Source organism: Sesamum indicum, linkage group LG6, assembly GCF_000512975.1.
Source record: "Sesamum indicum cultivar Zhongzhi No. 13 linkage group LG6, S_indicum_v1.0, whole genome shotgun sequence".
Lineage (NCBI taxonomy): Eukaryota > Viridiplantae > Streptophyta > Magnoliopsida > Lamiales > Pedaliaceae > Sesamum > Sesamum indicum.
The window spans coordinates 18616008-18640277 of record NC_026150.1 but is presented as its reverse complement, the minus strand read 5'-3'; the positions used below and the strand labels follow the sequence as shown (position 1 = coordinate 18640277).

General features: G+C 36.4%; 6 protein-coding genes across 6 annotated transcripts; 2 read left to right on the top strand and 4 right to left on the bottom strand.

The window, feature by feature from the left end:
- On the bottom strand, window positions 198–2405 carry LOC105164967. Its single transcript, XM_011083820.2, has 4 exons — window positions 2061–2405; window positions 1870–1922; window positions 1338–1382; window positions 198–1195 (listed from the first exon to the last, which is right to left on the bottom strand). The coding sequence occupies exons 1-4, from the start codon at window positions 2388–2390 to the stop codon at window positions 1114–1116; spliced, it is 510 nt and encodes a 169-aa protein (XP_011082122.1). The 5' UTR covers window positions 2391–2405; the 3' UTR covers window positions 198–1113.
- LOC105164966 (ribosomal RNA small subunit methyltransferase H) lies at window positions 3522–7463 on the top strand. Its single transcript, XM_011083819.2, has 5 exons — window positions 3522–3933; window positions 5046–5297; window positions 5740–5808; window positions 6625–6817; window positions 7043–7463. Exons 1-5 carry the CDS (start codon window positions 3574–3576, stop codon window positions 7435–7437), a joined length of 1269 nt encoding a protein of 422 aa, XP_011082121.1. The 5' UTR covers window positions 3522–3573; the 3' UTR covers window positions 7438–7463.
- LOC105164965 lies at window positions 7703–9820 on the bottom strand. Its single transcript, XM_011083817.2, has 4 exons — window positions 9663–9820; window positions 9242–9346; window positions 8512–8726; window positions 7703–8145 (listed from the first exon to the last, which is right to left on the bottom strand). The coding sequence occupies exons 2-4, from the start codon at window positions 9329–9331 to the stop codon at window positions 7869–7871; spliced, it is 582 nt and encodes a 193-aa protein (XP_011082119.1). The 5' UTR covers window positions 9332–9346; window positions 9663–9820; the 3' UTR covers window positions 7703–7868.
- LOC105164964 lies at window positions 13009–14718 on the bottom strand. Its single transcript, XM_011083816.2, has 4 exons — window positions 14606–14718; window positions 14174–14320; window positions 13866–14080; window positions 13009–13696 (listed from the first exon to the last, which is right to left on the bottom strand). The coding sequence occupies exons 2-4, from the start codon at window positions 14261–14263 to the stop codon at window positions 13450–13452; spliced, it is 552 nt and encodes a 183-aa protein (XP_011082118.1). The 5' UTR covers window positions 14264–14320; window positions 14606–14718; the 3' UTR covers window positions 13009–13449.
- Window positions 16665–19830, top strand: LOC105164963 (glucan endo-1,3-beta-glucosidase 5). Its single transcript, XM_011083815.2, has 2 exons — window positions 16665–17791; window positions 18554–19830. Exons 1-2 carry the CDS (start codon window positions 17448–17450, stop codon window positions 19662–19664), a joined length of 1455 nt encoding a protein of 484 aa, XP_011082117.1. The 5' UTR covers window positions 16665–17447; the 3' UTR covers window positions 19665–19830.
- On the bottom strand, window positions 20617–22437 carry LOC105164961. The gene is made up of 5 exons (XM_011083814.2): window positions 22361–22437; window positions 22194–22277; window positions 21365–21539; window positions 20902–21000; window positions 20617–20820 (listed from the first exon to the last, which is right to left on the bottom strand). The coding sequence occupies exons 1-5, from the start codon at window positions 22406–22408 to the stop codon at window positions 20756–20758; spliced, it is 471 nt and encodes a 156-aa protein (XP_011082116.2). The 5' UTR covers window positions 22409–22437; the 3' UTR covers window positions 20617–20755.

The following is a 24270-nucleotide window of genomic DNA, read 5'->3' as shown; positions in this document are numbered from 1 at the left end:
AGAAATCCGTAAAGGTAGCAGAAGAAAACGGACACACATGAAATAATATTTGAAATAGAAAATTCATGGGGATTTGTCATAGTGAAGTTTTGACATAAATCATAATCTATATACCATGATCTTTTGTAACCAGGCTGGAATATTCTATTTCAAATGTAGAATAAAGACTGCACAATTATGGGTTCAAGAACAAATAATTGTGTAATAATTGCACAATAGAGTAGTGGCATTATTTATTCAACATGGTGAAAAGGCAAATCCTTTACATTTGTTGGTTGCAGCCTCCAAACAAGCAGAGATTACCTCTTAGGGTAGCACCAGTAACAATGAAGAAACAAAGGGAAAAAGAAATTCTTACCAACACTGTCCACATCATTATTGGTTGCAGTACAGAAATGTGTTCTAGAAATGATATGCAGATAATTGGTCTATTCAGAAACAACATCCACGGACGATAAAACATCTATTTCAGCCCTCAAGTCAGTGATGACGGCACCAGATAAGTGAAGAAAAACAAAGGTTGTAAATTGTGTCTACCACGTTAAACATCTATTACAGCCTTTCTGACGCTCAAGTCAATGATGGCAGTACTAGCAAACAGATGAAAGAACAAAGGTTGTAATGGCGTCCACAGACGTTATACCATATCTGTAATACGATGTTAAACCATATCCATTACAGCCCGCTGACTCTCAAATCACTGATGAGAAGACCAGTAAATGGAAGCAAACAGTGGTTGTAAAAGGAGTCATGGTAAGAGAAATGGTTGCGGTAAGAACCACCTTACTGTGTGCTTATCTTCAATTCACTGGTATCCAGTTCACCAGTCAAGATTTCTCTTTCTAATCCGTACCCTATGTTGTGTGGTTTCCGAGTTTAAACCTCTTCCTAACTGAGTGCTTGCAACAAGTACAGCAATCTAAAGCTTTGATATATGATACTACGATGTAATATATTTAGTTGATGTACAGTGGTGAAGTGGAAAACTAGAGTTACTACCATTGGAATAACGTGAGACAGAGCAAAATGAATAATATGAAATCAAAATACAGACGTGGAAACATGAAGCAATCCTACTCTTGTAATGGTATGAACTGAAACCTCATGAAGTCTTCAGATCCATCGTCTGCGACCTCGGGAGCTCGGGGTTCCTTGGAACCACCTCTCCCACCCAACATCAGCCGGACCTCTAGTCCTGCACAAGTTCACTAGCCTTGTATTCAACTTATCCATCTACATTTTCCCTTTTGTGCAGTTACTGTCTGGTTTCTTCAGGATTGATAGTTCAAATTTAAATGAGTAAAGAAACATAATTATGCTACAAAAGGCATTCTTACACTGGAAGTAGAGCATCTGGAACAGCGTCGACAGTTGAAATTAACCTGTCATTAAGAAGAGATAGGGCCCTATAAGTGATTCTTTCCCCCTCTTCTAAATTTCTAATTTGGTTTCATGTTCAGGCTTTATTAAACATATAGATATGAACAAAACAAGAAATGCAATTTAGTTTCCCTTGGAAAAATATGGCTAAGTAGAAAATAAGTAATAAAGAGAATAGAAAAAGGAAAAAGAAACCATTAGTTAAAAGATTTGATTAGTCAATTTTGGCACCAGAAGAACAGTCTGTCCTCACCTTTCAATCTAGATCATTGCTTTCTTCCTTAATGAAAAATGGCTTAGCTTGCATACAAATCCAAACGCTTTTCAAGAAAAGGTAGTCATGGAAAACACTGATCAACAAATTTGGTAACACAGCATTATAACAGGAAAAAAGACCCTTTTTCGATTCATAAAGCCTTTGCTTGTTTCTACCCATAAAAATAGTAATTACCAGTCATCAACGGAAATGGGGGAAGAAAAAAGGCTTACTCTGGACAAACAGTAGAGACTCCACCGATAGTTTCAAGCTCGTCTAGCTCATCCTGCACAATACAATAAATAAACAATCATCTCAAAGTCAACAACATTCTCCCCATTGCTCATCATCAACAAATCATCATAATCCGGAAAGGAAAAGGGAAAATTGCGAATAAAAAAGCAGACTAGCGTGAAAAGAGGACCTGGATGATTTGGATTTGCTGATTGAGATAAGAAATTGCGGCCGCCATTCGATGCTTCCCCATAAGGCCAGGAGCGGTAGTATTTGGGGAGGCCCGAGAAGATGGCATTGGCAGTGATGATGAAGAAGAGGGAGAGGGGGCGTGGTTGTTTCGCTGCTCAGCCGGTTGCGGTGGAGATGGCTCCATCAGCCACCGGAGTGAATGAGTGAGGTAGGAGAAGGCAAAAGGGGAATGGGGAATGGATTGGATGGAAGTAGAAGAGAAGTGTAGGGACATGGAAAAGACGGTCAAAAGTGGTGGGAACGTGAGATGTGGGGGATAATAACTCATGATGATGTCTTTTATTGTGTGTATGTATGTATAAGTAGGCAGCCTACTTTACACATTCATGGAAGTAGCTTATGACTATCATCATTCAACTATATGACACTTTCTTATCATATTGCTTTCTTTTTTCTTTTCTTTTTTTTAACATTCCACTGCCAATCTTTGAATTTTGTATCAATTTACTTTTTTTTATTTATTTTTTAAATTTATGCGTGGAATTAAAAATTTACTTCGATCTTAAGTCCACCTGAAGTGTATGTATTCACATAATCGAAATATTTTTCAGAAAGTGAAAAGAAAAAAAAAAAAACACAAAGCGCTATAATCTAAAGGTTCAGAGATCGAACGTACAAAAAATAATTGAAGGGCCAAAGTGCAAAATTTCTCGTACATTGGGGGTTGCTATTAACCCTATAAAAAATATGCTATCTATTTTGCTTTTGGATAAAAGATATTTTGCCCATCTAATTATCATTGTTTTGTACTTTGCCATTATTTTTAGTGGATTTTTTTACCGAAAAATAGTTACTGCAACACATCATATGTAGTTTTTTACCATAAAATCTCGGAGATGTTGTATTTTTTGAGAAATATATTATGTTCTTACAATAAAAAATGAGATCCGACGTACAATTTAACAAACCCATTAATTGTTTATTAGAAACAATTTAAAATGATAACTTGTAAAGTTGGTATCACAAATTAAAACAAAAAAAGTAAATTACAAAAAATACAATGGTCCCATGGTTTGTATATATTAAATACATTGAGATTTAAAATTAAAATTAGATCCGACTTATTATATCTATAGTGTCTCTAAAATTAGTGACACCAACTCCTCCTCTTATTAAAATTATAAAAAAAAAATTCTTAGTAAATGTGACACTATTAGGGTTTTGATTAGAAAATAATAATGTTATCTCAATTTAATTAACTTTTATATTTTATTCCTTGCTTTTGAAAATGCAATTTCAATTTGATTTTACTTTCACAAATTTGATTGGCTTTTGGGTAACAAAGAGGGGGTAAAAGTGAAACATGACAGAGCTTCGGGTGAAAATTGGGAAAGTACTTTTGGGTTAATATAATAAAATAATGAAATTTGGGAGTTGAATTGCAATTTTACCCTATAATTATTTGCAAATTATCAAGCTCCTTTGTTCGTCCCTTTTCTCACTCCCTTCCAATGGCCTTGCAAGCAGCTGCGAAATCACTCATAAAAAAGCTGATTTTTCCCCCATCGGTTTTTGCGCAGCCAAAATTCTCCCTTCTTCACTGTTCCGTGGCCACCGCGCCGAGACGGACGTACAGCACTCTCAGAAACAAGAACAAAGGCGAAAAGAGTCGGAAGCAGAGAGCAGAGTTGTTTGTTAAGAGACGAACGCGCTCGGAGAGAGAGCTCGACGGGGAGTTCTTGAAACAGTATGGAAATGAGAGTGCTGCCCATGTCCCCGTCATGCTTGGTGAAGTGCTTGACGTTTTCGCTTCGGTGCCTCTCAAATCTTTCGTCGACTGTACTCTTGGTGCCGGTGGCCACTCCGCTGCGGTTGGTGGATTATTTGATTATTTAGCGTCTATGCTTCTATTCATTTTCTCGTAATTTCGGGTGGAATGTTATTGTGTGCTCGGGGACAAGAATTATTTGGGGGAAGGGAAAAGAACAAGAACATAAGAATTGGGATTATTGTTATTATGTTTCTTTTTTTTGTGGTATTGGTTATCTATTTCATATATTTCGAAGTGGTTCAATAATATGGGCTTACCAATGTTCTAGTAGTTTGAGATGATATTATAGCACTTTTGTTCATCATAGTCCGGCTATATTTAGGATAATGCTGACTGAATAGCAAGTCGTTTAGTTCCATTGTCTTGAGTTGTCATCACTGATAATATAGGACGTACATTGTGCAATATGGCACCATAAGGTGTGGAGGAGCTGGTATTCACCAGAAATATAATAGCTTTCTTCTTTAAGCAAATACTACTGCACTAGCCACTTTAAGAATCACAATCTTGGACAGAGCTTACAGGATTAAGTTTTACCATGCTGATGCCGTGTTGCTGTCATAACTGTTCTATTGGATTTGTATTCTTATCTGCAAAATTGTAAAAGTTGGATGAATGGAGTATATGAGATAAACATGGATAAAGTCAATAGTGACAGGAAGAGGTATATTGTATATGCACTACTGGTAGACCAAAAAAGATTCTTACAGGATGATGCACTTCAGTTTCTTCTATTTTTCACAAAAAATATTCTGATTCTAATTGTTTCACTCTTGACATGGAATCTTCAAATATAGGCCTGCGGAGAAGTTTTCTATCTCGTTATGGCAAGATATGTTGTCACACAACTGATTGTTTGTTGCATACTAACACAGGGCAAAAACTCATCTAAATTCCAACAACTGAACTAGGTTGTTGAATTTGACATACATGTTAAAATCTATGACAGAAGGATGACAAATAAAGATGAATGCAGTAGTGTAACTTTTTCTTTTGGGTGATTACCCAACAACTTGTCTACGTTCTGGAAGGACTAGATTACAAGCTCCTATAGCTATTTAATGTTCTAATATGTGGAGCAATCAACAATGTCATACAAACTTTGTCAAATTTTCTATATGTCTGACTGAGGCTTCCTTGCTGTAAATGCAGATCATTCAGGCCCATCCGGAAATGGAATTCTATGTTGGCCTTGATGTTGATCCTGTTGCCCATCAGATAGCTCAGGCTCAATTAAATACTGCCTTGCACAACAACTTTGGCCAATCTTCAGCAGGTTTACAAGTTCATACCATCTTGAAGAACTTCAAAAATATTAAGGATGTGCTTCATGACGTTGATGGGAAGCATATAGCTAATGGAGTTCAAGGAATTTTGATGGACTTGGGAATGTCATCCATGCAGGTACACGGCGAATATCTATGCTCTGAAAAAATTATTAGTGGGTGGTTTTTATGCTTCTTTGACAATGATGGCTCCTTTGCTCCTCCACAAGCATGTACTTTATATACTTGATGCTAATCCCAAAATGGGTGAAATGTTGCAACTTGAGGCAAGCTTTGTTCCTCAACAATCTTATCTGGAGCCTATGGATGTGATTTCATGCTTTTATTTCAATGCTGTATGTGGATTTCGCTTTGCTGTTATTACCATGGGTAAGAAATATCTATTTAAATGTTACATTATTCACTATCCTCATTCAGCTAAATAATTTAGTATTGACAATAATACACATTACCCAAATTGCAGCAGCAGATACAGACCATTTTAAAAAATTTGAAAAGGAGAGAATGCTGTTACTATGTAACGTAGACAGTGAAGTATTTTTCTCGGTTGTGGTCTGCAGGTTAACAATGCCGAAAGAGGCTTTAGTGTACTCAGTGATGGACCCCTTGACATGCGGATGAATCCCCAGGTAACCGCTGCCGCCTATTATGAAGGCCATATGTCATGAATTTTCTCTGTTTCTCTCTATTAGAGTTTGTTGGCTACTAAGAAAGCAATAGAATAAAGATATAACTGAAAGAGAGCAAAAGTCAATCAACTTTATACATTTATATGTAGCCACATTTTTAGAGAACATGTTGAACAACTTAGAATGGGTAGATTAGATAGTGACTAAATTCATTATAGTAATATTGTAATAGCCATAAAAAATTGACTGCTAAAATTGATATCCTGTTTAAAGCACTGTTATATTTAGCACAACTGTGTCTACCCTCGTTGGTAGTCCTAATTTAAGTATTCTCTCCGTTGATTTCACCATTCCCTATGGTTCTTGTTTATGTAATTGTTGTCAAAAGTCGAGATTAAATCTTCTTGTTTATGTAGTTGTTTAATCGATAGAATTGTTTCATGAAATTTTCTTCAAGTCTCTCTTGGGGTATTCTTTAAATTCCATTGTAACTGCCCTTGATGTTTTGCGAAAAGTAACACCAACATGTGGCAGAGATCCCATATTTTTGTTTTTGGGCAAATGAACTGGCGTAGTGGTTTCTCCCTAATCCCTCCATAGCTGAGAAAATTCAGTAGTTCATCTCTTGATATTTTTGTCGTTAACTACTATTCTCGCTGTCCTTTGCTAAAATGGGTTTGATTTGTTAATTACACTGGCCACCGTATTCCTGAGAAAGATTGTGAAGTCAATATGTTTTTTCAGCTTGTCCTTTTGTTTTAAGTGGAATGTTCATACAGCTTTTCCTTTTAACTGATCGGAGCAGGGTAATGGCAGGCTAGTCTGAAGGCAGAAGACATTTTAAATTTCTGGCCAGATGCTGAAGTGGGGCGAATTTTACGGGACTACGGTGAAGAAAGCAATTGGTTCGCTCTCCAAAAGAAAATTGTTAGGGCTCGTTCGAGTGGTGGGTTGCATTCCACAAGCGAACTAGTCGACCTCATTCGGAGCTCAACTTCTTGGATTAGAGGTGTTTTTCCCTTTTCCTATTCTTTTCATCTCTCTTTTATTGGATAATAATCTTTGTTAACTTGGTAGGACCTTTGGGCTTTTATGAGTAATTGTACTCTTGCATGTTTGCTTCAATTTGTCAGTGGAAATTTAAATTTCTAACTAAAACTGAGGAATGGCCTGATGTTGGGAAAACTGATCCAAAACATTTCATTTGACATGAAATTCTCTCTAATTTAAACAGGAGGTAGGCAAGGTTGGATCAAGACTGCAACGCGGGTGTTTCAAGCTTTGAGAATTGCTGTCAATGATGAACTTAACACGCTTAAGGATTCCATCAATTGTTGTTTCGACTCCCTTGATTCTGGAGGAAGGCTTGCTGTCATATCATTCCATAGTTTGGAAGATAGAATCGTGAAGCAGGCATTTCTAGACATCATAAACAGCAGTCAAGAAGAGAGAAATACTGACTCCATAAAACTCGATTCCTACAAGGAAAAGGAAGCATGGATAAAGCAGATCGTGCAGGGACCAAACGCCAGTATCTTAACAAAGAGACCCATAACACCATCAGAATCCGAGGAGAGATTGAATCCTCGAAGTCGGAGTGCAAAACTTAGGGTAATTGAGAAGATCTGAAGAGGAAACCCTGGGAATATGCAGAAGATCTGAAGAAAAATTCTGTGGATCCGCAGTTTTGCTGAGTTAATTAGCTATCATTTACTTTTTAGCCCATGTTAGGGAAATTGTTTTACGTATTTGATCAAATAACTTGATAATCACTTCAAGTATGCTTGCTGTAAACAAGGATGAAAATTAATTAAATTACTTAAATTAATTCATTCTTAAGCTGAATGTTGCACTAAACAGCATTATGTAAGATGTAATTAAGTATGACCAAAAATCACAAAATGCACTGATATACAAATAAGAATAGAATAATGTAAGATCGATCCAAATATGTACACTTCAGATGGTTCTGTTAATTCTTAAAAGTCATCACATATATATAAGGGAAAGTTGAAAGCTAATATCCAAGTCTGGAGGGAAAATGAATTAGAATACACAACTCAAGCACTGGCCTTGAAAAGCTCATCAGCACCGTAACTGCCTGCAACTTTTTCATCCGACTCCTCAAAGTAATCGGCACGAGCATTGTCGGCTAACATCAAAGCAACCAACCAGAAGAGGCAGGAATCCAGAGACAGAAATGCTCCTCCGCCCAAAATGCCGGTCTTGGCTGTAGGGCACTCGGTTTCCAAATTGTGATGAACGTTGTGAATTTGGTGGAGCTGTTCAGTCACTGTAGGCCATATCAACATTGCTGCCGCTAATCCGGTCGTGAACCTTCAACAGGGAAGCAAAGAAATCAAAAAAGGAATGAGCGGACAGTGGAAAGAAGGCTATTAAACGGTAAGTTACTCTTCCAAACTGAGTAAAGAATAGCAAGAAATTGGCTAGCTATAGCCTGTATTTTTAATTCATTGCTCCTCATTTGTCAGGGTGTTGATAAACTTATTACCCGACTTCAACATCATCCACACAACCCCAAATATCTCGTTTAATTGTATAATGTAATGATGGACCAATTTATACGACCAGATAAGGATAAACGAGACAAGAGGAATATAATATAAACAGAAAGAGCCATCAAACTCAAGACAAAAGCAAAGGGCTTTGCTCATATGTGAATGGACAAGCATATATACTCACACGGCAATGTTGACAAAGACAAGGAAGCCTTTGTTTTGGAATAAAACCGCCTTGGGAATAGACTTCCCTTTGTAGGGGTAGAATAAAGAAAAGTAACCAGCAAGTGTGCAGACGGCAAGGAATGCAACAGACAAGTATCCCAACACCACAGTCGGATCAGATGGATATTTGCAGATGACAACACCTTTCCCGGTTATGGTAGTGCCAGATGCAGGCTGTAAAATTCAAGCAGTACAAATAAGAGAAAAGCAGGTGGATATAAATTACATCAATTACATTGATATACTCAATCAGGCAAATTCATCAATCTCTCCGCTGGAAATTGGTTGGATTAGGAGCCATTGCAAATCAAACCGATGTATAAGTTGCAAAATAACTTCCCGAAGAAAGCCACAACATGCCACATTCTTGAATCATTTATGCCTAGATGCAACTCAAACTCTTAAATTGGTAAGAAAAACTTTCGTCGACTATACTTTCTGTTCAATCTAATATCAGCACATCTGACCAGCTAATCAAGGCTCACCAGATGGTGAACACAAAAACCATCCAAATACAATTGAAAATGCAAACACCAATCAAAATTATAACCAAGCCCACCAAAAACAGTTAAGCCATCATCATTCAATCCCAAGAGAAAGAAAGAACAAAAAACATCATTTGTGTAAACTGTAAAAGGCACAGGATAAAAGCATCAAAGATTTCATCTTTCCTCAGATAAAAAGATTACCTTCTTGTTTTCAGCAATAACTCCAAATATGAAGGACAATACCCCAAGTGTTGCCACAATCAGGGACATTTGCTTCACAGTAAAGGCCATTACTCCTGAATTCACCTGTAACAATTTACAGAACAAAATTCAGAAGAACCAAAAATCATAAATAAAAAAAATAAAACCATAATGTGGGTTCAAAAATTTATAAATATTTTTTTTCAGAATTCCTCTTTTCCGTTCCTTGTTTAACTAAATCTACAACTTTCTCGCACAAACAGGTAAACAACAACTTTGAATAAAAAGAAAAATCAGCCCACTGTAATATTTTCGCCGATCAACAACACCCCTTTAAAGAAAAACAACATTGAAATAGAGATATCAAAAATCAAGAAACCACACAAAGAACGAAGAACGGAAGCATAAAAGCGTGTTTTACCTGTAGCCCCGAAGAATTGATTAGAAGGGTATCAGATCTTCTCTCTCTCTCTCTCTACAAAAATTTCAACGCCTTGGAGAGAAGTAATGTAGAAGATAAAGGGCAAGTAGTAGTCGATTAGATGATAGCAGACATTGACTGCTTTTTTACTTTTTAGTTGAGAATTTCAGTAATTACGGGATTCTACTTGATTCCTTTCTCCAAAGGGGCTGGGATTCCGTGTGATCGCATACCACGGGATGTACCTGGACTCAAATTAAGGTAGATTAACATTTGACTGGAGGTGGGATGTACCTATAGGGTAACTTCAATATTCATATCTGGAATTTGGAATTTATATCCCTCATTAAATAATTTATTTAATTTATGGTTCTAATATGTAGGCAATATCAATATATATGTCAGTTACAACTTACAATATATATATATATTTTTAATTGACTTATTACTAACTTATTGTAGTCAAATAAATATTTTTATTTTATCAAATTACCTTACAAATCTTCACGCGCAATGTATGTGAAGAGGTATTTGTTTGACCTGTAATATATCAATAATAAGTCGATCGAGGGATAAATATAACTTTTCATTTAGTTTTTTTGTTAATATCAATAAATTTGATTAATTTCGACAAAATAATAAATCTATTTCTTGAACAAAAACAAACGTAAAGGATACTAAATATAATTTTTATAAATAACAAAATGTTCCTATAATTGCATCAAACCTCAAAGTAAGTGTAATCATCCTTGTATATTAATATTTATGGTGGACATAATTGCGTGTAACATTTATAACGAAATAATCATGTTTAGAAAGTTATCAAAATCTGTTGATTCAGGGATATGATTCTAAAAATTTTGACCAAAATAAATAGTTAGAAATTAATTTTTTTCTATTGGGAGGTGGGAACGATATATATATATTAGGGTTAATTATATTTAATTTTTTAAAAAAATATAAAATTATATATTTTTTTAATTTTTTTTGAAGTTATATTTATATCCTCTCAAAAGACCTCCAAGGAAAATGATAACACTAGTATAAAAAATATTACATAGCTTCTCAATTTTGCCTCTAATTTAATATTTCTATGTATGTTTTTGTATTTATGATAAACATAATATATATAGTTAGGTTAACATCATTATATTTTTCTCCAATCAAATAAAAAATTATTATATAAAAATGTTAAATTAGAGTTAAAGTGAGATTTATGCAATCTTTTTACTAACATCATTTTTAACACTGTATCTTTTTACTAACATCATTTTTTACTCTGTGCAAATAGTAGATTTTTAGAAGGCGTGCAAGTGTAACTTTCTTTTATGGGGGAAAGTGTAAATTTGAAATTTTAGAAGGGATTTAAATATAATTAATCATATATATTATTAATAATAAAAATGAACTAAATCCGAACACAATTGAATTTGAGTGAGAGCGGCAAATTATCAACAATACCAATAGTACATTTTGCTTGTTGATTGAGAAATGGTGGACAACTTCGTTATTATTAACCCTTTAGGACATTGGGAAAATTCTTATTCGAATCAGGTTTGATCAAGTCAAACTAATTATAGGGTGAGTGTATCACATTAATTTGATATATAATTGGTCACTTTTCTTAAATTGTATACCAATTACACGACAAGTGTATTGCACTTACTATATAATTGGTTCAAATTCGACCGAATTGAATCCGAACTAAAATTTTCCTAGGGGCATCGTTATACATAACATGGTAGGTTTGCATGCCACTGTGCAGACGGTGTCGGTATAATGCAGTATCAATTGACTAGTTCATGACACATTGTTGAACGTATTGGAGGCATACTTGATGGTAGTGTTAGGCGGTGACATGTGCGGGTGGGCTTGCCGCACGCACGTCGTGTGGGCAATATGAGCAGAGACATCATGTGCGTGCAAGGTAGCCAACGCGCTCGTGCACAGACCAAGTGGTGCCTACCATGCTGAGCAACCTGCATGTGTATCCGCACAAGGTTGCTTCCACAAATAACACCTAAGGCGGGAGTGTAGGGGCAAGGCTGATGGTCCCAAACAAGCAATTGCATATGGTTTTTGGAGCAATTATTTGAATGAAAAATTCTAATTCAGATCGCATTTTATCGGATCTGTTGGAATTAATGGTCCATGACCTCTTTATGGTAGGCCCAATCCAGATCCATTTCTTTTCTCACCTAGAGGGCTCATCAATATGCCCATCCTACTTGACCCATTAGTCTTGTCCTGCCCGACCCAGGTATCCGTCCTATTTATATCTAACCATAACCCTAATCCCTCCTTCTCAGTTGTCTTCTCTCCCTTTCTAACCCTTCTTCTCCCTCATCTCTCTCTACCTGTAGTTTCTCCCCATTGTTTTCAGATGGCCTTGAAACCCTCTATCCTCCGCCTCTATCCCTCTGTCGCTTTAATGTCTTGCCTCTATAAAAAGCCTCCATGGCCTCTGGCTTTTCTAACGGCTGTGATATTTCTGTCTCTTCTTCACCCTCCTCTAATATTCCTAAGCTATCTGTGAACTAAGAAAAACCTTACTGGTGGGTTTTTGTGGCTAAGAAAAATTTAGTTGTTGGATGTTATGAGCAACCGTGAGGAATAGTTGCCAGCCTCTTGTGGTTGTTGGCTTTCTAATTTATTGGGTCTACTCTCTGAGCCTAAATACTTGTTGTTTTCTTGTTGTGTATTTTAGACCTGTAATTTGTTTAAAATCTGTAAATTTCATTATATTGTTGTATATATCTGGTTTGTAATTTAAGGGTTTCGTACCCACTGTTCTTTGTAATAGTTTGGTTAGGGTTTGTGTTTCTAGGTTGTTTATTGGAGGGATTAACACCCTACAAGATCTGAATAAATTATATGGCATATTTGATATATTTATAATGTGAGTGATATATAGGTAAAAACAAAGTAACCAATCACATGACAAATATATCATAGTTGTTCTATAATTAGTTTGGTTCAACTAATCTAATTTAAGTAAAAAAATTTCCTATTAGACAGTGGTGAGCATGTGGTAGCACTTGCTATCCTTAGATGAAACAACTATTACCACATGACTGACTAGTTTAATTTTGTTCAAACTAATTGCCACACAATTGGTTGACGTTCTTAAAATGTTTATGTCGAAAGCAACTTGATATTATTTTTTTAACCTGATTTGAGTTATTCTAATTTAAGACGAGAATTCTAAAAAAAATTTCTTTGTGATAGAATTCAACATATCATTTACTTATATTGATGATAGTCCATCAATTATTCAAATACCTTATTTACAAGAAAAACCTCAAACAAATCTATAGGAAAATTATAATCTATTATTTAAATAAATAAAAAAAAAGAACTAACATAGCAATTCCTCTAACATTACAACTTAAATCATTAAAGCTAGCAAGTGATCATTGTTACTAGAAAACTATCACAACTTAGAAGAAAATAGTAATTCTAGTAACTCAAAATAAACTAAGTAACAAAGTCCTTAACTTAATCAATCCTATGAACAAAGATTTCTCTTCCAAGGCTGCTGCTGAATGATCCTGATCCAAATTACCAGTCCAAACAGTCTTGACATAGAAATCCTTCATGAAAGAACGAAAAATCGAAAAACTAATCCTATAACAGCGCTGTCGCGCTAATTATATACAGAAGAACGAACCCGCACATAGCTAAAATTTTCACATAGTTTTCCACATAGTAGACCTTAAACTATGTGAAAGAAATAAACGTAACACGACATATATGTGTCTGTCGTGATTCTTGTCAGGATGAGATGTCATATATACTCTTTCTTTTCATTTTCCTCGAGCTCAAAGTAGTCCTCTCGTGCATTCATGACGAGCATTAGAGACACTAACCAGAAGAGAACTGAGTTAAGGGACATAAATGCACCACCACCAAGTATGCCAGTTTTGGCAGTTGGGCATGTAGATTCGAGGTCCGTGTGAACGTTGTGAATATGGTGAATATGTTCTTGGACAGTAGGCCACAACAGAAATGCTGCAGCAACCGCTGTTGTAGCCCTGTAAATATTACCGTATAATAAGAAAAAATGCGTTAGTTGTAACTATCTTTAACGTTTAGACGTGTTACGACAAGCCCTTTTATTAAAAATTCAAGATTTCTGCTCAAATTTCAGGGGATGTCTCGTTTCTTGGATGCAGAAGGGAATGTAATGGCACGGAGACTTACAAAGCAACAGAGAAGTAAGAGTTGCACCAACGGGAGCAGAAAATCGCAGTCCGTGGAACTGCTCTGCCTTTGTATGGATAAAGGAGGGAGTGATATCCAGCAACACAGGCTGCTGCAAGGAATGCAGTGGAGATATAACCGTAGACCACCGACAGGTTGGATGGATATTTACAGATGACTACTCCTTTCCCTGAAATCGCATGCCCTGATGCTGGCTGCAAACAGAAAAATGTTATGTTCAATTTAGCAATGGAATAGTAGTAACATAGCAAAGTGTTTGTGAAGATGTTGATAATGTATATGCATACCTTTTTCAGTTCTGCAAAGATCCCAAAAAAGAAGGATGTTAGGCCGAGGACGGTCACAACCATCGCAAACTGCATAGGAGTAACGGCCATTTTATGTGTACAAGAAGCTTTCAACCACTATATGTCCTTTTTCCTTCACCCCAACCTCTGCAAGAGACAATCTATACATGCTTAGCACAAACTCCAGAATTTGGTTGATTAGCAACATGAAGAACGAAACAAGATGTAATTAAAAGCAAATTTGAATCGTTTCGTACAATCAGAATCATGCAAACTTACATTGTTCAGCAGAAACATTGTGCATAATTAACAAAATACTACGAGTACGTAGGATGAAAAACTACATCAAGAACATCTAGTTTGCGTGTCAATTAACATATATCGAATGAAAACATGAAGAAATAATACGAATGAGAAGTAGACCGGCCTTACGTTGCACCGTATGGTTGTCGGGGTTGCAGGAGAATCGGAAAACTGGTTGAACGCCTCCCTCCTGGAAACCTTTGTTGGCTCCTTGTTCAGAATGAGTCCTGCAGGAAGCCTTGAGAAGGTTGTTTAAATAATAAAAATAGGTATGAATCTGGAGTTATTTGTTGGGTTGGATTCATGCTTTCATGGGGAATTTTGCTATATTCAGGGGCTTCCAGCCATCCTTTGCCCCCAAAATGTGCCATACTAGAAAGGCTTGTGTCCCCTTATTTTTCTGCATCCAATTCTTGAATATTCACTTGTACTAGCAGCTCTTGATCAGCTAATATTAGTCAAATATTCTCTGGAATTTTCTGCCATTAATTTTTATGCAATTGACCATCAAGTATTCAGTTTTACTATTTAATATAGCTTGTGATTTGATTGGCCTCCTGTTGCAAAGTATCATCAGTTTATATAAACCTTATGGTTTTGTCCTAAAAATGCGAGGTCTTGGGATTTATAAACCATTTAAGCTCCTTGTGTCCAATAATTGTGACCCTTGCATACATCATTAGTCCCCAAACAAAGGGCTTGGGAGAGGCATATGGTCTCATTCCCACAGACATCGCCACACGATATTGCTCGCGACTCCATCAGTACCTCGTTGCGCGAAGTATCGCTCGTTTTGAATTCGTATGAGCCTCACGATTTTGTTTTTAAAAAGCGTTTTCCTAATAAGAGGAGGCATTGTGTTTATAAACCACTCAAACTTTTCCTCTATAATTAATGTGTGACGCTTGTCTACATCGCTATCATACATAGTCTTGTTGAAGAGTCGTGCTTAATACAACGAATGTTCCTCCCTTCATTAGTTATTGTATTTATCTTTCTCCCAAGAGTATATATAACAAAAATTGAAAACATTCAAGAATATATCCAACTAAAATAATTAAATTTCTATTGACTTCTTAAAAAGAAATCTAAGTTGGTAATATATTAGGCTTGTTAATTGGAGAAGAAATACTTATCACTTGGCGGACATCTTAATTAGTTGTAATGAGCCAATATTGATGCCAATTATAATTCAAGAACAATATTTCATTATAGTTACATTCTTTTAACTTTGTATATGACGTTTCCCTCCTTACAAGGATAAAAGTATTAGAGATAATTACACGCTATTTTTTAAAATTTAATATAATTACATGTAAGTCTGTATAGTTTGAAAAATTACATCTAGTACTTCTTTTATTTGGTTTAATAAATAAATCCCCATTAGTCAAAATTAACCAAATTTATTGATATTAAAAAAAATAATATAAAAATTCATATTCCCCCGGCCCCCCGTTGACATAATTGGGGATTCTTAATATTACTGCTCTGCTTTTAAATCTTTATGGTGCCAATAGGACTAAATGTGTTGAGTTTTTTCAATTTTAGGATCATTTTGAAAATCTTGTAAGGCATAGGACTAATGAGTTGAGTTTTTCAATTTTAGGACTATTTCAGAAATATCGACATAGAATTAAATATGTTGAGTTTTTCCAATTTTAAAATTATTTAAAATATTAAAAAACTAAAAATATTGAACCCGATATCGTATGAAACTAAAATAATGTTTCACAATCTTTCACATACCATCATTAGCAAAAATGAATATAAGCCTTGCTAAAAGAACAGTCTAAACAAACCTTGCAAAGTTTGGATTTTATTGAAGGAAAAAAATGTGAAAAGTTGAGCTTTCATCTTCCTAAGCAATCTTTGTATTTAGTTAACTAGTTTTAAATAAGTATAACTAATTAATAGAATTCTCTACACACAAAGAATAAAGAACTCTCTTTCGTTTTCATTCATCCCTGTATAATATTGATTGGGGGGCTGGCGGGGCCTGGTCTACGTGTTTCAACCACAAAAATGCCTTCCCCATTAAACCACAGAACAAGTAAAGCACTCTTGTCTGATTCCTTTCTTGAACTGGCTATCATTCTTACTACAACAAAAAAAAAAGTAAAAAAAAAACTCAATCTTTGTATTCTCAACTGCTCTGCAATGCACCACATGTAAGAATTCCCATCAAAAATCCCACAAAGAAAATATCTGTGGGGATAGAGAATAGAGAGAGACCCCCACATGTAACAAAAGTCTGTTCAAACCCTGTCTGTATAGTATCAATTAATGCTAGAGCTACTTTTGGAAAAAATAATGAGAACATGATCAGGTTGAGACATCCTCTGTAAATAGATAATCATTGTCCTTTTATCAATTTCTGGTCTAACTACCGCTTCTTGCTAAATATAATAGAAATAAATATACTTGAATTATTCCAGCCTAATGCTCTTTATATTTTAATGTTGACTGGTATGATAATGGTATGGCAAGCTTCTGTCTTTACATCAGGTTTAGCTGGCTTTCTTCTTGCCCTTCTGAGCTCCTACATATAGCTCAGGATCATATATCCAGACCTTTATTACCTCTTTCATCACAAAATTGGCCGGCCTTAATCTAGTTCTTCTCGTTCTTGAGTATATGGTTTTCTTGTTCTCTCTCCTGGATTGAATTTCACTGTTGAAAAGTTGTTTCTTGGATTTTTGGAAGGTGCCCTCTGTTGTTGTTTTTCTTTAGTTTTGTGACTTTACTAGGAGTCGGAGCTCAAAACCCAGAGCATAAGCCATATCCAGTCCATCAGTTTTGTGGCAAAAGAGTGATTTTTCCCCAAAAACTGATCATTAATCTTGAGATACTTCTCAATTTTGAGCTTTTTGAGCTGTCAATACCTTAATTTTTGCTAATACTCTTGAAGGCCCTTTACAGTTCCTAACTGTAAAGTTACTCAGTTTTGAGGTGTCTGAATAGCCGGTTTTTTATGGGTCTTTTGGGCATGAAGTATGGCTTTGCAGTCACAGGAGTTGTGTTGTTTTTCATGGTGAATACTGTGCAAAGTATTGGGGCCAACTGGGGAACACAAGCAACTCATCCTCTGCACCCTTCAATTGTTGTGAAGCTGCTGAAAGACAATGGAATTCAGAAGGTGAAACTGTTTGATGCTGAGGCAACTGTTCTTAATGCCCTCAGTGGGTCAGGAATTGAAGTGATGGTGGGGATCCCAAATGATATGTTGTCCACTCTTGCTAACAGTGTGGATGCTGCTGAGAGATGGGTGGAGAGGAATGTATCTGCACATGTCTCATCTAATAGTGTTGATATCAGGTGAATTTTTGCTTCTCTTCCACGTGGTACAGTCACATACTTGTTCACAAAAGAATTCTGCTTTTCAGTTGATATTAATTCTTGGACAAGTGCTTTGAGCTAATTAATTCGGCCGACAACGGTGATTATATTCTTGAGTTTGCCTATACTCTGAGCTGACATGTGATTCTTGTCATTCTGTCCAATCTTGATGATGTTAAAGAAACTCATCTAAGGATTGTGTTCTTCTTCGCGAATTCAGCATCCTTAGCATATTATTGACTCTTATTGAATCAATAGTAGTGATCATATTCTCATCTGAGCTGAGGTGTGATTCTTGTTATTGCAAGATGTCCATGTTTGCAAGAATCTTGATTTGTATGATTAAGAACTCATCAAAAACTGCCTTCGGGGTCATCGGTGAGTAAGAGTTGAATAACAACACTTGAACGAAGTGGAGTGACTATGACATCATCCCAGCGTTTGATCTTCTTAGTTTTGCAGTCTAAAATGCTTTCAACTCTCTTCAATCCTGTATCTGATACAGTAGGTTTTGTTAGTGATAAATTAGAGATGCTCTTCTTTATGACTGAATTTTAGTTGTTGAGAGTTGAAACTGTGTTCTTGTCAGCAACAACTTATTCTGCTCTTCATATTTTTCATATATTTCACATATATCTCAAGCTATCAACTCCTGTATTTGTTTTCTTGATCATTTGAAATATTAAAAAACTTCGAATTCTGGCTTTTTGTGCTGCTAAATGTAGATTTTCCTTTTACAAGGTACGTTGCAGTTGGAAATGAACCTTTCCTATCGACATACAATGGAACCTTCCAGGCCACAACTTTACCGGCTCTTCAGAATATTCAGGCGGCCCTAATTAAGGCCGGCCTTGGGAATCGGGTGAAAGTAACTGTTCCACTCAATGCAGATGTCTACCAGAGCTCGACTGAACAGCCCTCTACCGGTGACTTCAGAGCCAATATCCATGATCTTATGGTGCAGATAGTTAGTTTCTTGAGCCTTAATGGAGCTCCATTCACCGTCAACATTTACCCTTTCATTAGTCTTTATAACGATCCCAACTTCCCGGTGGATTATGCCTTCTTCGATGGATACTCATCCCCTATTGTTGACAATGGGAGAACCTACACCAATGTGTTTGATGCCAACTACGACACCCTCGTTTGGGCCCTGCAGAAAAATGGATTTGGAAACATGACCATCATCGTTGGAGAAATTGGGTGGCCGACTGATGGAGATCGCAATGCAAATATAGGATATGCACAAAGGTTCAACCAAGGTTTCATGTCCCATATGAACGCAGGCACTCCCATGAGACCGGGCCCTATTGATGCCTATTTGTTTAGCCTTATCGACGAGGACGCCAAAAGCATACAACCAGGTAACTTTGAACGCCACTGGGGTATCTTCAACTATGATGGGACTCCAAAGTACAATCTCAGCCTTGGTAGCTCAAATTCCCATAGTCTAGTTCCAGCCAGCAATGTTCACTATCTCCCAAGGCGCTGGTGTGTTTTGTCACCCTCGGCCAACCTTGAGGACCCGCAAGTGGCGCTCAGTGTGAGCTATGCATGCGCTAATGGTGATTGCACCAGTCTTGGATACGGGACATCCTGTGGGAACTTGGACGCCCAGCGGAACATTTCATATGCATTTAACAGTTATTACCAAATAAACAACCAGCTGGAGAGTGCCTGCAGGTTTCCAAACCTATCAGTGATCACAACCACCGACCCCTCTGTTGGAACGTGTAGGTTCAACATTATGATCCAGACGGCTGCAAATCAGAGGAACGGTGGACTCTCGTCGGAGCCCCTGGGCTTTCTAGTTCAAATTCTTGTATTCTTGTCAGCCCTGCTGTTATTATAATGGTCATAAAGCATGATAGAGTTGGTTCATTCTTTTGCCATATGCACATGTTCTTACTCAGTTTTCATGTATTCTGCTGCTGTAGCTTCATTTTTATCCACTTCAGCTACAATGAGTTTATACAGAAAGGCTTGATTATCAAGTCATCCCACATTGCTTTCTGTTCCATTTGCTCTCTGCGGAAACAGGAATATCAAAATCTTTGGAGAATTTCTATTTCTATGGTTAAGAAGCAAATCAGACCTTGTTGGAGCAGGGCAACAGTATTCCATATAATAACGACAAGGACAATGTACTAAAAGGAGGCATTCTTAAATTACAGGCTGGATAGGAAATTCTAGTCCGAATTTGGTTTTATAAAATCCGAATCAATCTTATACAAATGCAATAGACTTGTCGAGTGATCGGTGTACAGTTAAAAAAAAGTAACCAGTTACATGCAAGGCAAGTGTATGTAATTAATTTGGTTCGACCAAACTTAGTTCGGACTAGAATTTTCTTAGGGCGGTACTTAAACTACAAATTAGAAAGTATGATATTATCATATTTGCAGGCAGAGGCTGAATTGTGGTACCTGTGTAAGCTATTTTTCAAATTTTGGTACCAAAGTTGCAACAAGTCTTACATAATGGTACCAAAATTGCAATTTTCTCATTATAATTTTACTTATTTTTAATTTTTTTTTCAAAATCGTCCATCCATATTGTCTTATTTCTATTTTTTTAAACAAAATACAATAAAGATAAAGTTGACAATTCTAAACCTCATCCAAAACTTATGTAATTTCATTAAACATCATAAGATATTAATAATTTTTCAAACAACAAACGATTCTACTTTTTCTTTTCGCCTATATCTGAATGAGTCATGACCAATTTATATAAAAAATAAAATTATGGAAATAAAAATAGAATTATAAATGAAACTAAAGAGAAAACTGAAAACCTGGATTAATGATCAAAGCATGTAGTTCTGATGGCTACTTTATTTAAATTTACACATAACGATGGATATGCTCAGCAGCAAAAACAAAACAATATGTACAGAGCTGTGAACAAAAATAGCTTCAATCAATCAATCAATCAAGAAAGCTAGATCAACTTCATCTCCACTTCTTTCTTCTTCGACTTCTCTTCTATTTTCTTCCTCGTTCCATCTGCATGTCAAAATTCATTTTTTTTTAATTAAAATTCAAAATAAATAAATAAATAAACCCAAAATTATAATAAAAGATCACTTGTTTGAGGCTTATTAGTCTGCTGGAGCTGGCCAAGTTTGTGCACGTTAAGGTTGAGGATTTGAACCACTCGTAAAGGCAGCAACACTGGAGACATATCTGTAAGACAATGCGACAAAAAAAATTAAATTAAAGTCACGAGTTTAGCACATGGCTGTTGAGTGTTCCGTCTGAAAACTCAACCACCACATGATTTTTTTCCATTAAACATCTAAAGAAATGGTGGCATGGGGCCAAAAGTGTTATATTTTTAATGTTATAAGGACAAAAAATGAGATTCGTAACAAGTGAGGCTCAAAATGTAAATATTGTAAACTTAACAGCTACTACTAGAATGTAATAACACCCGTATTAATGGGATACGAGCAATGAAATTTCGATTTCATCAATTAAATTAGATTTTGTTGACATGATTGACAATATCAATGAATGGAAAAATATGAAGGCGGAAGAGTGGGCTTACTGGTGGATTGCACGTCGGAGTCGACTTTGCGTGGAAGAAAAACGCCGGTGCCGCAACCTCTTGGGCTAGAGCCCAGGAAGACTGCTTGCATTCCAGGCCCAGCATAGGCCCAATTTAGCTGGTTTCTTGCTCTTGCGGACCTCGGGCTCGGGGGGCTGCCTCTCCACGGCTGGAACTATGTATTAAGAAATTTGATTTACTTATAGTTTCCCAGATACTATTTCTTTAAGAAAAAAGAGGTTTTAATAATCTTATCCGAACTTTATGCTTTCTAAATCGGAAGATATAACAGACTATTATTAATCATTTCCACTACTCAAATGATAATTTTTTTTTAAAAATATGAATCTCTAAAAAAAAAGAATATTTATACAGACTTAGAATTCACATGCTTTTATATAAACTCGATCTAATCCAACTTATTGGCTATGGATATGAGACACGTGGGGAATTTAAAATACCCACAAAGTCCATACAAATGGCTAAAATCTATAAAAAAAAAAGTCGAACCATAAATAATACTAGGTTTGATTTGAGACTCGACTCTTTTCTCATATCATCTTTCGACTATCACATCTTATACTAATTTGACGGTTTGAAATATTTTTCCTGAGGCAACCCCGGCGCATTTGTGTAGTGTTGATTCTTACAACCTAAGGAGCGGTACGACTGCACGGCCTCGATAAGCTACTCATTGCTTAATATTTTTTTTAAAGAAAAAAGATTCATCGTAAATCAATCCTATCTCTCAACACAATCACCGCGGACAACAACAAGAAGAAAAAAGAAAAAGTAGATAAATATATTATGATAAATCTTAAGTATATACCAATGGTGGTTGTGAACGTGATTCTGTAGGCGGGGGGGATTTTAGGCCATATCGACGGGTGCCTGTCCCTATGCCAAACTGCTCCTGCAAAAGGCATGAACATGCATGAAAAACATGTACATTGACACTGTTTTAGTGTTGTGGGGATGGGCTGAAGAGAAAAGAACCTTTGGCTTATCAGCATGTTTGAGAGCACTGCAGTCATCTTGCGCCATTCGATCGGAGGAGAAAGGTGACGATAGGTTTGAACTCAAACCCTTTGAGTTTGCAACAAACTAGCAATATATATACTTATTTTAGGGCTATTTTGGATAAGGGTTGAATACTTATCCTGATATTCAGCCTAATCTCTTGTTTATTTTCAAAATGTTTAAGTCCGATATGAAATATTCAGTCCAATACCAGAGTGATGGATTAGATATATTTTGGGAAAAATTGCAATTTACGTCCATGTGATATGAAAAATAAAAAAAAAATCCCTATTAAAAAATAAAATTGTAAATTACCCTCTATATTTTGAAAATAAAGCAAAGTACCCCCTGTATAAACCATTGATAGGGAAGTAATTTGCTTTATTTTTTAAAATAAAGAGGGATAATTTACTAATAATTTTCCACAAGGAGTTAATTCTCATTTTAGATATCACAGAAGGTAGATTATAATTTAATCCTAATGATATTTGTTCTGTTTTAAAGGGTGGGATAAATTATTCAGTCTAATTTTAGATTCAGCTTAAAAGGTGAAATTTTATTTTGTATGAATTTTCGCGTATTCAATCTACTTTACTCTTTTTTTTTTAATTTTCTTCCCAAAAAAAATAGTTTACTATTTTTATCAAGTTATGGAGATTTTTCCTCAAGGAAGTTGCACTTACCAAAATTCAAGTATGTGTTATCTATGTATTCTCACCCATTAGGATTATCTTCATATGAAGGTTGGACAACAAGAATACTCTTGAAAAGAATTAAATAAATTATTCAAAAGTCAAAGGTTACATTGACTATAACTTCAAAAAAAATGCCTCCTCAATTTTTTCTAGAGATCTTAACTTTCAATTGCATAAGGCTATGTTGCTGTGATCCACATTCATTATGTATTAAGAACATGATATAATTAGAGTATTAAAAGATATATTTTTTAAATTCTGCACATTAATATGTCCCCACCAGGTGTGACAAGTGTCATTGGCTGCACCTTGGGTTAGACGGCCGGCAGTGACTTATGGAGAACGTGCGGGCGGCTAGGGGATGCCGGCCAGCACGCAAGAGCGCAAATGGTTTTCGAGCAGAGTGTTTTGTCCTTGGAGATTTGCAATACTGTTTCGTTGGCGAGATCCTTGGAGTGTTGGGAGCACTTCCAAGATGTTTCAGAGGTAGACGGTTTCGTTTCAGTAGGGAACGATGACGATGTATAGAGTCTGCCAGTGCAGCAACGAGACTGTACCTTTAGAGTATTATGGAGACAATTCCTCAGCCATGGATGATTGGATGAGGCTGAAACTCTATCGTTACGATATGGAAGTCGTAAGCTACGCTATGGTTTAAGCGGGACGTGATTTGGATGTCGGTCGAAGGAGATGCGGAAAAAATACACTCTTCAGCCCTTTCAGTGTTTTACTCTTGGAACAAGAGAAATCTTTTTAAGCCTATTATAAGGGAGGCATGCAGACAGCCCTCCCTGTGCACGACGGCAGTAGCTTGAGAAAACGTCTGCACTAAATAGGCAATCTTTGGGGGCATGATGGGGGCCTTCAAGAGCCGGCTCTAAGGCAGCTCAAAGAGGAGTGCTAGAGTTCCCGAAGGGCTTGGAAACCTGACGGGCAGCATAGGGCCAGGATGGCCTACGTTGGGCGCTGATACGGCCCAGAGGCTCAGTGTGACGCGCTAGGTTGCCCCGTGAGCTGTGAGATATCAGGGGCAACACTTCTCGTGCGAATGGGTGATCGAGGCAAGCATTCCAAGACCTCGTGATCTAACTCATGGAATGCGCTATCGAGTTCTAGCCGTCCATGGGGGTTCGTTGGCTAAAGATGAGCGATCGTGGGACGACGCCACACTGTGGCCGTACTGTGAAGCCA